Source organism: Hetaerina americana, unplaced genomic scaffold, assembly GCF_022747635.1.
Source record: "Hetaerina americana unplaced genomic scaffold, ioHetAmer1.1.p SCAF_10, whole genome shotgun sequence".
NCBI lineage: Eukaryota > Metazoa > Arthropoda > Insecta > Odonata > Calopterygidae > Hetaerina > Hetaerina americana.
This window is the reverse complement of record NW_027286070.1, coordinates 2,864,321-2,878,228: the sequence shown is the minus strand read 5'-3', so window position 1 is coordinate 2,878,228 and position 13,908 is coordinate 2,864,321. Positions and strand designations below refer to the sequence as shown.

The 13,908-nt window shown below is 43.4% G+C and overlaps 1 protein-coding gene across 1 annotated transcript in view; it reads left to right on the top strand.

Moving 5' to 3' along the window:
• The window catches only part of LOC139699463 (muscle-specific protein 300 kDa-like), an 89,415-nt gene that overhangs the window by 13,628 nt on the left and 61,879 nt on the right, over window positions 1-13,908 (top strand). Inside the window, exon 5 of the mRNA XM_071598186.1 lies at window positions 1,302-1,637. Coding sequence (XP_071454287.1) covers window positions 1,302-1,637 — 336 coding nt within the window. The remainder of the gene's footprint in view (window positions 1-1,301; window positions 1,638-13,908) is intronic.

The window sequence follows — 13,908 nt, the reverse complement described above, 5'->3', positions numbered from 1 at the left end:
CATATCATATATGCTTCATAATAATACATGTAGGTTTTATACAACCTTTTCCTTTGTTTTTAGAAGAGTAATAAATTAATTTGTAGCTTAGAGTTACCAGCCTAGGTATTAGATAGTAGATGACTATAGCCACAGATATTCGCATCAGCATATTGGAATATTTTGGCTTTTATTCTGTACTTAATAATTTTACCATGCCATTGTTTCAATGTGCTGAGCAGAGTTTCATTGCCCTAACTGGGAATTGCTCCCAGCCCCATTTGGCCTAAGTCCCCATTCCTCATTCCCCTCTCTTATGGCATCATTCACCTGAGCACCTGCCATGATTGCACAAGAATGATGAGCAAAGATTAAAATTAACATCATAGAAACAAATTGAAAATCACAACTCAGCTGAGTCTGACCCTTATATACATGAATAAATTATATTAATCATAGAAAAAATAGAAACACAACTCTCTTTTTCTACATTACCTTATTTAATTCAAAAATAGCCACCCATTGAGATTGCAAAATATTTTCAAATTACACATTGACCACTCTTAAATTGCAAATTTAGTGCTGTATAGAATTACATACTGGAAACATTTATTACAAATAACCGACCAGTGAACCTACTCATGCACGCTAAAATCACCCCAATCAGCATTGCTGACCATTAAAAATCCTTGGGTGTTCTAAGTAATGAAAAACATATGCTAAGTCTGATGTCGCTCTGAGGCAGCTAGAATGTCTGTTGAAGTGCATAATTTGAAAAAACTTAAATGGGAAAGAGAAGGAAATGTACTCCTTCTTGTTTGTTCAACCTCACATCTAATATCAGTCATGCCAGCAGTCATTATTCAAAAATTGAACAAAATTTGATACATTTGTGGTAAGTTTACATTAGTGTGAACTTACTACAAAGGTATTAGATGATGCTATTTTAGTTGAGTAATGAAAATGCAAATGTACTGCCAGAGTAGAAAATTGTGATAATACATGCATAGATTATTGAGAAGATGTATTTGACTCTCTGTGGATTTAACCTAACTAATTCATGGCCCTTATGCAAAGAAAGGGAAACAAAGGCACAGTGATGCCCACATTCACCCTAGAAGACTTAATTACCTACTTTTAATCATGCTGTTAGGCTCCCTCATGCCCTCCCCATGGCTTCTTGGGTAATATATGTACATATATTGGGTAATATGTGTACATGTTGATGTGGGCTATAGCAAACATTTTGGATGAAACAGTAAAAGCATTTGAATCAAAAGTTGCCCGAGCAATGTGATGAAACTTATGAAATGTGTACGCAGGCACTCCAGGAGGAGCTGCACCTGCAGTGGCAGGACTTGGTGGCGCTGAGGCAGCTGCTACACAGCTTGCCCCATCGCCTCATGTTTGCCTCTGTGAGCCCAGTGAGATTGGAGCGAGACATCACAGCGCTGCAAGACACACACCAAGGCCTTGAGCAGCAGTGCTCACACCTGCTCCTCTCGCTGAGGAGCCGCCTCACCATGTGGCGGAACTTTGAGAATGCCCTGGAGCTGGTGCAGCGCCATGTGGATGAAGCGGACTACATGATGGAACTGATCACTGTGAAGGGGTCCCTCAACTATGAGCACCTGTGCACGGCCACGCAGAGACTTGAGGTGAGTGCATAACACTTTTCATTCGCTCTCTTTGGTCAGGGAACCAGGCAAGGATTATGTCCGTTCATACATTTAAGTGTCATTAAAAAATGAATTAAATTGATGTTACCTTAATAATACACTTTAATGCATTTGCATTTCATTTTGAATAAGTCTCTCATTATTTATAGATGATTCTTAATATTGCCATAAATCTAAGTGACTACTTTGATATGTAAATGCATTTTTTTACTGATTTGGTGGTCATTAAATGAACAATGGATTATGTACTTATATCAACTGATTAGAGATGGTGCAATATCCATCCACCAGTGTAAAATGTATACATGTCTCATGAGCACCAGTAATCTGTTCAGTTCGGGTGAGGGGAAACTCTTATCCCATTTTGACATAAGTCACACAGTGCACGGTGGTAGATTTTTGGTCCAGCATCAATGAGGTGCTAAGAAATAAATGGTATGGGTGATAAGAAAAATTAAAATGAAAACACTTATTAGAAAGTTATTTTGCCCCAATTTAACATTTTAAGACAAGGAGAGACTTGGGATCAATGATTTGTCGCAAGGGTATAGATTTTGTTGAAATTTGGCACGTTCCGTAATTCCTTAAAGTACTCTCGGTAGAAAAAAATGGTAAATACTATTTGGTTCACTTTTTTGTGGTTCAAGATTTTCAGAATCGTAACTAACATGAAGTGCATGCAACGCTTTTTCTCTCAATTCCACTCTTAGATATGGGAATTCTATTTAAATTTGGTAATAAGACATGTAAGGTATCATAGATATGATATTTTCTTTTGAAATCTCATCCATTACAGGCTCACAAAAGTTCAAAATTTAATTGCTATGTCCTGTAGATTACTTACCTTGTGGACTTACCTCTCACTTATTTAAAAGTTCTGGGGAAAATTAAAATTCTCATATTTTATGAATTGTTTTAAAAAAGCAGTAGGGTTGACAACACTTACCTCACACTGAAGACATTGGTATGAGCATACATTTTACTGCTAGCTCTGTTTATAGTAAGAAACTACGGTTTTGTAGTTCCATTCCAGTTTTGGAAACTACTCCCGTAGTTGTAAATATGATTTTGTGTATAACCTGTCATTTCAAAGTGGGTTACACTATGGCACCCATATAGAGTTAAGCGAATGCTTTTCGTCGCTCAGAGTCAAAGTCTTCCGGACTAACTGTTGAGAGGGGAACTTCACAGGAGCAGCTTGACGTCATGACAGAGGGGGTTACACTCCAAGTATGATGGAGCGTGACAATAGGAGATGCAGGACTTGAAAATGAGTCAAAGCCGTCTGTCATAACTAAGTCTTGAGCGACTGCATGCTATGACTTTTCATGAACCCCAAAATTATTTGAACTCGGGACGGCGCGTGGCCGGAGTGTACTCTGCCTAATGATATTGGCGTCCGGGGGGGGGGGGGGCAGTGGACCGTCTCGGCGTTGGGAGTGTTCAGTCTCACTGGGGGCGCGGACGCGAGGACACTCGTTTGTGATCGCGGTAATCGGAATCATGAGATGTTGTTCCCAGAGAACCACGCCGTGTACCACTCGCGACCCGAAGGCTCTCCATTCCGAGGCCGTTGCCTATCTTTCTCAGTCTCTCGATTAATGCGCGATTAAGTGGCTGTAGGGAGTGTCGTCTATTCGGAAAATCTTCAGTAGAATGTTTTTTAACGTTCAATCGAGGTTTATAGAAAATGTCTTGTACCTATGGACATTTTAAACTTTTAATGTTTTTAATCTGGGACACTCTACGGCTGATTGCTTAATTTTATCCCAATTATGAAATGCTACGATTAAGGTTTGTTCACGCACGATACTAATTAAATGCTGTGAGTATGAAAGTTCCGAGTTTTTTATGAATTGAAAATTCTTGTCTTTTTTTCATCTGAGCGTATTCTGAAATTGTAATTGTCAATTCCGATGCCTGATCGTTCAAACGCTACCCTTCGCATTTCTTTTAAATATTCTTGCAGCTTAGATTAGAACCTATTAATCGTGGAGTTCATGCTCCCGGGTATTTTACGGTCATTTTACGAGTATATTATTCATTATATCAAAGGCGCGTTTGGTAATGACAACTTTCCCTTCGCACGCTCGAATCTTTTGATCTGTTTGATTTTTGAGGAGGCATATCCTCTCTGACAGCAATTGTCTCTCGAGTCTGGGGAATTACTTTTTTAACTTCCGGAGCAGCTTCACGATACCCTTCACGATACACGGGGTGAGTGAAATCCCCGGTATTTTACCTTGATAGTAATTGTAATTAACGCAGAGTATATTGGAAAATGATTGACGGGCTTAGCAAATATTTCAAGTTTCATTTCACTATCAACAATTTTTAAAAATGTCGACTAGGGAACTTATATATAATACTGGGACTGCTGACGTTGGCATTACAAATAGAACCTTTTCGCATAGATTTTTATTTATTTATTGAAGTCACCGTTAGAATATTCATCAGGAAAGGACAAGGATGATAACTTCCTTTGGACGCGCCGTAAAACACCGCATCCATCAAGGCTTAAGAAATCTGTTATCATCGGGGCCGTTGTGGTTTGCACTTTGTTTTTGCCTGCCGAGGTCAGGCAGTCACGAAGGGGTCTCACTCGCCCCAAGCTCAAGAGGCTCACTCAGTCGAACGTTCAACGACACCCAATTCCGACCCTCGTCGATCGCGAAGTTTCCTCTCGAGAGGCCCCCGCTTTCATTTCCTCCGGTCACGGAAACTTCCGCGCGCGTCTGCATTCGCCGGCGCCAGCTCAGGTGCCGGTCAATCGATGGGTGCGGGAACCATCAAGTGGCTCCCGGGGCTCCTGTGCTGCGGATCTTAGCGACGGACGCAAGGTGGAGAACTCACCTTTTAGTCGTACTTGCACTGTAAACAAATAATGGTCTAGCAGAGGACCGCGGTGTGCGAAATTCTGCAGAAAAAGACGCAGCCTTATCTCTCTCGAAACCTCTGCCTGAATTATTTCCGCAGTGAACTCCCAGGTCGTTCTCTCCACTTACCGTAGGGCATGTAACGTGACAAAGTTGGTATGGGCGAGAATGGACTGTGGGTGAGAGTCTACTGGGTGGGTAGTCATGGGTTACAGAACGGCGACGCCTAAATGGTGACCCTGAAAACGGCAGGCAGATCACCATCATTATGCACTGACGACTGAAGATGATTTAAATCCAACCAATGGACTTATGAAACGTTAGCATTTCGAGCATTGGACCAAAATGCTTGCACATTCATATCTCTCGTTTCAATTTTATCACGAATGCCTTAAAATTCCTGCATTTGCAATTCCTTTGAAACGTTAAAATTTGCACACTATGCAATATAGGCAAGGAGCTGGTGTGCGCCCGTTATTTTCTTCTGTGGTCACCGTGTGTGTTGAGCATCACAGGAGCTAGCTAACTGGCTTGTAGCGTTTGAAAACGGTTCACTGGTGGGTGGGATGGGCGTGAATTGATTGTGGGTGAAGTCCACTCTGATGCTTAAGTTACCGAACTGCGACGATTGACGGTGACCATTGAAACGTCAGAAATGTCATCCTTATTTAATGTTGTTGACTGAAATGGATCTGCAAGCAGCGGGCTTATGGATCGTAATTATTTCGAGCATTCTACCGAAATCCAGGTACGTCTATATCTCTCGCTGAATTTTTTTATGGGCTCCTTCAAATAAATTTTTGACAGGTCTTCCATCAGATGCTAGTTAATCTAATCAGCTCTCGGACGTATTGATGGCACAAGTCTGCCTTCGAAACGTCTCTAGTCGATTGCCTGACTCTTGGAGCACGTTCCTCAAGGCTACAAGTCAATTTACAAATCTTCTAAAAACAACTGTAAATGCAGTATGAAGCCTTCCAACCCGAGCATCCTATGGAAAGTAGACGCGTTAAGGATTGGAACATTTTCGTCTCCATCGGAAGGCCGCGCACAAGTAAACTCAGAGGACTTTTCTTGTGTCGCTCTCTCCTAGCTGTGACTTGACTCTAGGCTTGATTAGTTTTGAGAAGCGGGCACCTAATGGAAGACCCTCGAAGGCTCAGGGTACGCCAAAGAAGCACCGAATTCTTCCCCAAATGTGACCAATTTTATCTCCGGCGACTCATCATCGTGTCCTTTTAACGACCAACTAAAAACCCCGAGATGGCTTTCTGGGCTCCCCTAAGGATGATACTTCACTTGCCCTCGGGTGTTTCACAGAGCTCCTCCTCCCGCACGGGGTGCCACCAGGAGAGGGAAGGGGGTCCCGTGGACGCCGCACCCTGGGGGTCGCTTGGGGGGGGGGCAGCGGAAGAGGCTCCTCCGCTCCTTCCTCGGGCCTCTTGTTCCTCATGATAGCCGCCCCTGGAGGGGAAGAGGTGAGGCCAACCCATCGCATAATGGCCGTGGCGTGACTCCAATCAACCTTTTCTTCTCTCTCTCCTCCCTCCCTCTCGCGTGTCGCGCGAGAATCCAAATAATGGCCCCCTGAAAATACGCGACCCACCCCTCCCTCCCCCACCCCACTATTATAAGAGGGGGTGGCAGACGAAGAGGGTCTCACCCCCTTCATCCCGCCTCCCTGTACTCCCGCTCAACCCCCCTCATCTCGCGCGACTGCTTTTTTTGCCTCCACGAGCCGCGACCGATTTCCGCCCGCGCTATATTTGATTTCAAAGGTCTCCCGTGAGGAGGGGGGGGGGGCGAGTGTGGGGTTTCGTGTCGAGGGAGTCTTCAAGGGCCCTCCTGCCTCCTCCTCCTTCCCTTTGCCCTCCTTTCTTCTCAGCGGGTGAAAAAGTGGAGATATCCCTCCAGGAAGAGAGTCAATCCCATTAAAATCCTTTCGTGCTCGCCTCCGAAAATGACGCTGGAAGGGATTGAATTGTATTATTTTCATTTTATTCGAGGTGATATTTTATTTGTTTGATTTTATTAGTGCGCCGTTTTTCTTTTGTGAACTTACAAACTCACTGGAAAAAAGCCACCTCAATCTGGATTTGTATTTAGTTGTGACTCGCGCACGTGAAAACTTTTCACGGTGTTCCCTGGGGAAAGATTTCCAATCAGAAGGCTTTCATTGATCGCAGGAAGAATTTGTTGCCATCCGAGAATTCGAGGCCGTCTTGGGTTGGTTTTTTTACATTTCCCTTGTTTAGTATTGGTTTTGAACCCCTATTCATTTCTGTACATACCTATCCGAATGCCTAAAGGACCCCTTGGTTTTTCTCAGTGCCCACATATTGTACGACTCCGGGAACATCGGGTCAGTTCGGATTGTTATGTCGTCCTCACGTACTCATTAATCCCGTCGAACTGCAAGGCGTCTCATGGTGGACTGTGAAAAATACGAGGTTGTGTGCGATCTTTGTATAGTATCCAACTCAGGGGAATCATCATGCATGATGCAATCATGATACATGACATCATTCTAGCTTTCGATGCGCTTTAAATAAATATTAGCTTTGTAGGAGCCTCCCCAAGTTTGAAACTTGGGGAGTTTCCTAAGTGTTTCTGGACCTAGCCTGAGGTGGGGCCTAGTCCCGTGGGCCAATCACTCCCTGTCTTCCCCTCATTGCTAAATGCTATAGATTACAAAATTCTACCAGTTTTGCGAATGTGATGCCATTTTAGGCTTACAAAAGCAATGCCTCCCAACGCGGCCGACCATGAAATTGCGCATGCCTTGACGACCACCCTCGGTAATTTGGTATAATAGAATTTTAGTACCCTGCTAGTCACCGCTAGGGTGTATGGTAGGGGATGACTACACATAAGAATAATTTTGACCTGAATATTTTTACCCCTACCGGAGTCGGAAAATGTTATTCTGGCCCCTTATCGTTCGTGGAAAAAATTAGGTCTTAAATCTACATTTTCTTTACTTAATTTCCCGAATGTTATTGACATGATCTCGCCTACCGTAGTACAATGGGGCTAATAATAAATTTTCAGCATCGCTGCTGAAGAGACATCCTTTCAATTTATGCGAGAGATTTAATCTGTAATGTAACCTTCGCTCCGTGAGTGATTCCTAGCCTAGCTCCTCTAATAATTTTGATACGCTAACCAGTTCATCATAACATCGTTTTACAAATCGAGCTCCTTCAAGCTGCACGCGATCCAATTCGGCAATCAATTCAGCTTTGTAAGGATCCCATTTGCTAGCAGAATGTTCTGTATGAGGTCTAACCAACGAATGATAACATATCTCTTTGACCTTTTCATCACATATACCCGGTTCTCTTAGTCCCTATTCCCAAATCCTAATTCCCCTAGTTCCCTAATCCTTAAATCCTAGTTCCCAAATCCTAATTTTTTGTCAACTTGTCCATATATTACCCGGATGTGTTTCACCTAGGAGAAGTCGTGAGTGATGGTAATGTCTAAGTATTTAATCGAGTCTACACATTCCATTTCGGTGTTCCTGATTCAGTAGGCACTCATGGAAGTGTCTAAAAATACTTCAGTTATTTGAGGGGTGTGAATAGGTAGGGAATCAAGCGATTCGAGGTAAAAAGGACCTCGGCATTGATTTTTTTCTATTTCGCTTCAATTTTATAGGACGGCTAAATGGCGATCCAGTATAAAAGGGCGAAGTTGGATCGAGTGTATGAACACGGGGGTGAGAGTGGAGGAAGTGCGTCCCGAGTGCGAAGGTTGCCGAGGTCATGGGTCGTTTGGAGTGGGCCTCGATCGAATGCTCTGCGGTGGTGGTGCTCGGCGGTCAAAATGCCAGGACGCGGAGGAACGTCATCCTCGCTCAGTGGATGGAAAGACTCCTTAACTGATTCGCGACTTCGCGACGGGTCTCTCACCCGTTCGAAGAACATACTTACTTTACGTAATACTTTTCGGGGGCAACTTTGTGAAATTTTGGTAATATTTGCATAGGGAAAGAAACAATTCGTGGACTTCGCACCAAATGTGTTTTATTTTAATTGGAATAGGCATTGAAAATGGTCGAGTAAACTATCGAAACTTGTGTCGATGGGCTATTAAAAATTCTGTGGTTTCCACGCAGTTTCTTTCCCTGTGTGGTGGTCAAAGAATCGTCGATTGGGAAGGTTACCTGATCTATGCAGTCGGTGCATCTTATAAAACAATAATATCCCTTCCCTACCTCCGTGACCCCAGGGCGTGACGTGTGCTAAGGAGAGCTAATTTATTTATTGTCGTTGTTTTTGAGCGTGCATTAGGTATTTGTATTAATTTGTGCGACCAATTCACGATGTTTAGCGTGATAGTTCTGTTGTAGTGCTAACGAAGTGTTGCGTAACGCTACGTTCAAGGTAATAACTAAAATTCGTACTGATTAGTTTCATTCACTACCATTATCCATTGAAGAAATATTCGAGAAAGATTCTGAATGAGAGGTTGGATAAAGACTACACAGCCCTGGTCGATTTAAGTCAAACAAGTCTCCGAATAAGATACCATTGATTTTGGGAGGTTTGTGGTAAAAGAAATATTGCTCTTGAGAAATTTGGTGAACAAATTCGCCGTTTGAAAGTTTTTAAAATGATATTAAGCCAGACTGCGCGGAGTGAGATCCAGAATTTCAGCATCTTATGTCTGGAGAACTCGCTGGGGAAAAGTCATCAATACAGGCTCGAGAATGAGCCTTGGAGCCATGACTACCTCGAATCTTTGACGGAAGGCAGAAAGCATTAGATGTGTCCTCGCCGTGACAAGTGCGGCTAGCTTCTTCCGATGCGCGGGATGCTTTTTGACGGCAGATTGATCAATGCCGAGTTTTGGCTGATTATCAATGGAGACCTCGGACATATTCCAGGAAGTTTATCTGAAAATGTCGGCCGCGATCGACAATTCACAGCCAGGCATTTTTCACTGAGGGGAGCGGGTCAGATGCCCTGGGTAATGATGCATCATTAGTCGACAAAGAGTCGTCAAATTTCCGAAGGATGTTAGTAACTTTAAACGTGCCAATTTCACTTGAACCGACCAGGAAAATTATGTTTAAAATTGGGATTTTTGAAGTCAACGTAATAAGTGGGACTTGGTCTTCCACACGTGTCCACATTAGTTTTATTTATCAGTCAGCCACGTTATCGCTTATTGCCGGAAACTGGCCCGCTGAATGTTTTATAGGTTTTTAAATGCCAGAATTCGTACGCCATGCTCACGGTGTCTTTAAACGGGGTGTGGAAATAGATTTCATGCATTCTATTTATTTGTCGATATTGTGAAATATATTTGCAGAAGTGGGTTTGTGGCGTTGCAAAATGGTCCTCTCCGCCGACACTCCTTGTGATTGAACCCCAATGCGCCTGGGATTGCTCTCCTTTACGTAGTGCCTCCGAATGGGGATTCGATTCCACGCGAAGGCCTCACGGAAGGGAGGGGTCGGCCAGTGGACCCTCCGTATCGGCGGGCGGGGGGCAAGTGGGGGGGGGGGGCAGGCGTCGTTCGTGTCAAGCCTTCCTTCACTTCTTTCTTTCGATCGCCTGGGAGGTTCGCTCGTCCAGTGGCGGCGCTTTTAATTAAAAGTGCCTCTCTCCTCGAGGGTCGGCCGGTTTGAAAGCACCCCTTCTATCCGCCGATCCCTCGCCGAGGTCCCTTCCGCCTTAGTGGGCCCGTGTCACGTGAGGGTCCTCCACTCTCGCGGCGATGTGTTGGGCGGGGGGAGGGGGGGGGCGGAGGAAACCACCGCTGCCACGAAGCATGGCACAACGGCGTTCAAATGGAGCGCCTTGGCCCCGTCCCACTGCGGCCCCCGCAACCCCTTTCGCGTCGTCTCCGCAATCACCAAGCTCTCCCCAAGAACTCCTCCTCTCCCCTGCACGCAGGCTTCGACAACGCGAAACTTGAATTCTTTAGAGAAATACTTTACGAGTTCCTTCAACGAAAAGTTCGGTCGATTATTAGGAAGAGCCTGGTGTTGGTGTATTTGTGTCGGCTAGAACAGCCTGAATCACAAGTTTCGAGTCCCGAGGTTTCAAATTTTATACTGTAACTGCGAAAATTATTCATGTAAATTGTGACTGGTTCTTCGAGATTTTGATTTTGTTATTTGATTAACTTAAGAACATTCGACAGAAAAAATCAAACCAGCTGGCGTATTGATGCGCCGTGCAACTACACATCTATCAACTGGAGGTTTCTCTGAGAATCGAATAATTAAATAGTTGCAAAACCCCAATTTTTTAACCGAATCATGGGTATTCCCATTTTCATCATCAATTTAAGGCTATGCTTTATTTAACTAACAGTATAAAATATATAACGCAATAATAACAATTTAAAAGTGATTCTCATTTCACATACAGGTATATTCTGTGTATTCTGATTTCCACAATAGTCGATACAAGTAAATCAGTATAACGATCCACTTGAATGACGCAGTGGACTTAGTTCCAAAAAATGGCGAATGCAAAGCGAAAAGAGACTCAAAATGGAGTGATCTGCCCCCAGAAAGGACTCTGAAGGTCCACGTATAAGCACACCATTGGTAGACCTCGCAATTATTTCCTATTATTATCCGTCAAAATAAATTCCCAGAAAGTGATTAATTAATATTTATGGTGCGGGTCCTGGTGTGAAGTAAATCACATGTTAGGTGCATGAGTATGTGCTTGTTTATTTTGTAAATTTTGAGACGGCCGTTGATAGATCGTATTGGTTAGAATTAATCAATGTATTAGTGGGGATATGAGTAAATAGGAGGAAATATTGACTTACGCATAACGTAAACTGTACATTTCTCAGACTACTCAGGTGGGTGACGCTAATGAAAAGGTAGTAGGAGGTGGAGTAAGACAGGGGTGTCTATTAATACCCTTGGTTTTAACGTATATATGGAGACATGGTAAAATAGGGATGGGAAGTACTAGAGTTAAGAATGAAAGTCTATGGGGAATCCATAAAATCAGTTAGGTTCACGGATGATCAAGTTTTGTTAGGCAGTCAGCGAAGGGGTTGCAAGCATTGCTGCGCGCATTAGAAAATCAGTGTCATAGGTGCGGAATGAAAATCAAGGTAAACGAAACAAAGTGCGTGCATTTTTTTCAGAAAGAACAGCTGAATTCAATTTCAAAATAGGAGGGTAAAAACTAGAGCAGGTGGAGTAGTTTTCGTATCTCGGAAGTGTTTTGGACCAAATCGGTCAAAACAGTAAAGACATAGGAAGAAGAATTACGTTAGGTGAAGAAATGTTAGGGAAATTGCCACTGGAACGTTGAATAGGCATGTTTAGAAAAAGGCTCGTAATATAGTTTTGATTTCGATCGTGGCTCGGCACGGCTTGAAACATGGTTTGCGAAGTGAGATGATGGGCATATATGATTTGAGGCTTTTTATTTATGTATTATTTATCCATTTATGTACCCTGCAAGGCACCACTAGGGTGTGTGGCAGGGGGTGAATACACACCCGACTAAATATTTACCCGAACATGACCATACCGCCGTCGGATCATGTTATTATGATGCCTGAAGAATGGAAAAGTAACATGGACAGATAGGAAAGTAAATGAGGAAGTGCTAGGCATGGTGGGGGAGAAGAGGGGATTGTTGGGAGAAATTTTAAGTGAGACATGAAATGTGGATGGAGAATATTTTAATAATGTTTTATATTATTCGTAACCTACCGTTCAAGGTAGATTTTGAATGGAGATAGAACGATTATCGCTATACTTCCTAGCTCCGTCCAAAAAGGTGCAATGTAACTTGCTAACCTAGCGTCCTCCCCTCTATCACAGTCTACGCCTATCAAAATACACTGCATCCACTTTTCCTGCCTCCTTTGGACCCCTTCCAACAAAACAATCCCTTCCCCTACTATGAATAGTTCTTCTTCGTGGGGTTTCCTTCCCATCCATTTTACCTTTTCCATTTTTCTCCCCTCTCACATTTACGTAAAAAAGACTCCACGCTTACGAGCCCTTTCTCGAAAACTGCTTCACGTTATTTTGTTTCTCATTTATGATCAACGCATACCTATCACACTGATTTACCTATGCGCTCAGCAATGCTCGAAAACCTCTTGATTTACTGGCAAACTAAAGCTTGATTGTCTGCAAACCCAACTGATTTTATGAATTCCCCTCCGACTTACGTCGTATCTCCAGTTCTCCCCTGCCTCTAGTTACAATTTCCTCCACGTGTTAGTTGAAAAACGTGGGTGGTAATAGGCAAACCTGTCATACCCCTCTTCCTAGCACTACCCACCCATCCATAGTAATTTATGGCGTTGGTGGGAAGGGGAATGTGCATCTGATCAAATCGTTTCGTGGGAAAGAGGAGGCTCGACGGCGGTGAATGTATGGAGATTGGGAGGTGACGATGGGGACTGGGCGTGAGGAAGGTGTCCCTTGTCCCCTGTGATTTGTGGAGCATGAATTTGGGCAACGCAGGAGAGGCATGGGGAATGCCGTGGTTTTGGTAGTGTAAACCACTCCTATTTTGTCGGACTGCGGTGTCTCTAATTGAAAGCGTTACACGCCCTGGGACTCGGTGTCACGTGAAGTCCTGAAATTCCCTATGAAGGGGAGTTACGGGATGTTTTGGTTTATAGCTTGCTATCGCATCTCTATTTTAGTGTAGCGGGCGAAATTTCGCGAAAGTGCGTGCGCGTGTTTTTACTTGCGTATTTACTTTGCGTTTTGCGAGTTAAAATGGTGATCACCCAGTTGTGGACGAATATCGGCAGGGGTTCATTGGGGGTGTTGGGGAATTGCGATGAAAAGGCTAAAGAGAAATGATGAAAGAAGACACTTTGCTTTTCCACGTAGACTTTTTTATTACAACCTAGGTGTGGTTATAGCGTAACATCTACAGTTTTCAAACTAGGTTTCGTTAAAGTGTAACATCTTAAGGTTCCAACCTGAAGGTTGGAACCTGAAGATGTTACGCTGCAGCGAAACCTAGGCAGTGATAAAACAAAATTATGCGGAAAAACAAAACGTCTTCTTTCATTATGAAGGATTTTCAACATCCTACGCCTGAAACTGTGTCATTTGCTTAAGAGAAATGTCATCTTTCGCTCGTTAGGTCTCATTTAAAATATGCTGCTGGCACATAAATGGGGTCCTCATGAAGTTGGATTGATTGCCGAATTGAATCGCGTGCAGCGTAGAGGAGCCAGATTTGTAAAACGTTGTTATGATAAACTGAGGAGCGTGTCAAAATTATTAGAGGGGTTGGGTTGGGAATCACTCACGGAGCGAAGGCTAAATTGCAGATTAAATCTGTTGAACAAATGGGAATGATTTCTCTTTAGCAACGATAATGTGTAAGTAGCCCCATCGTATTACGGCA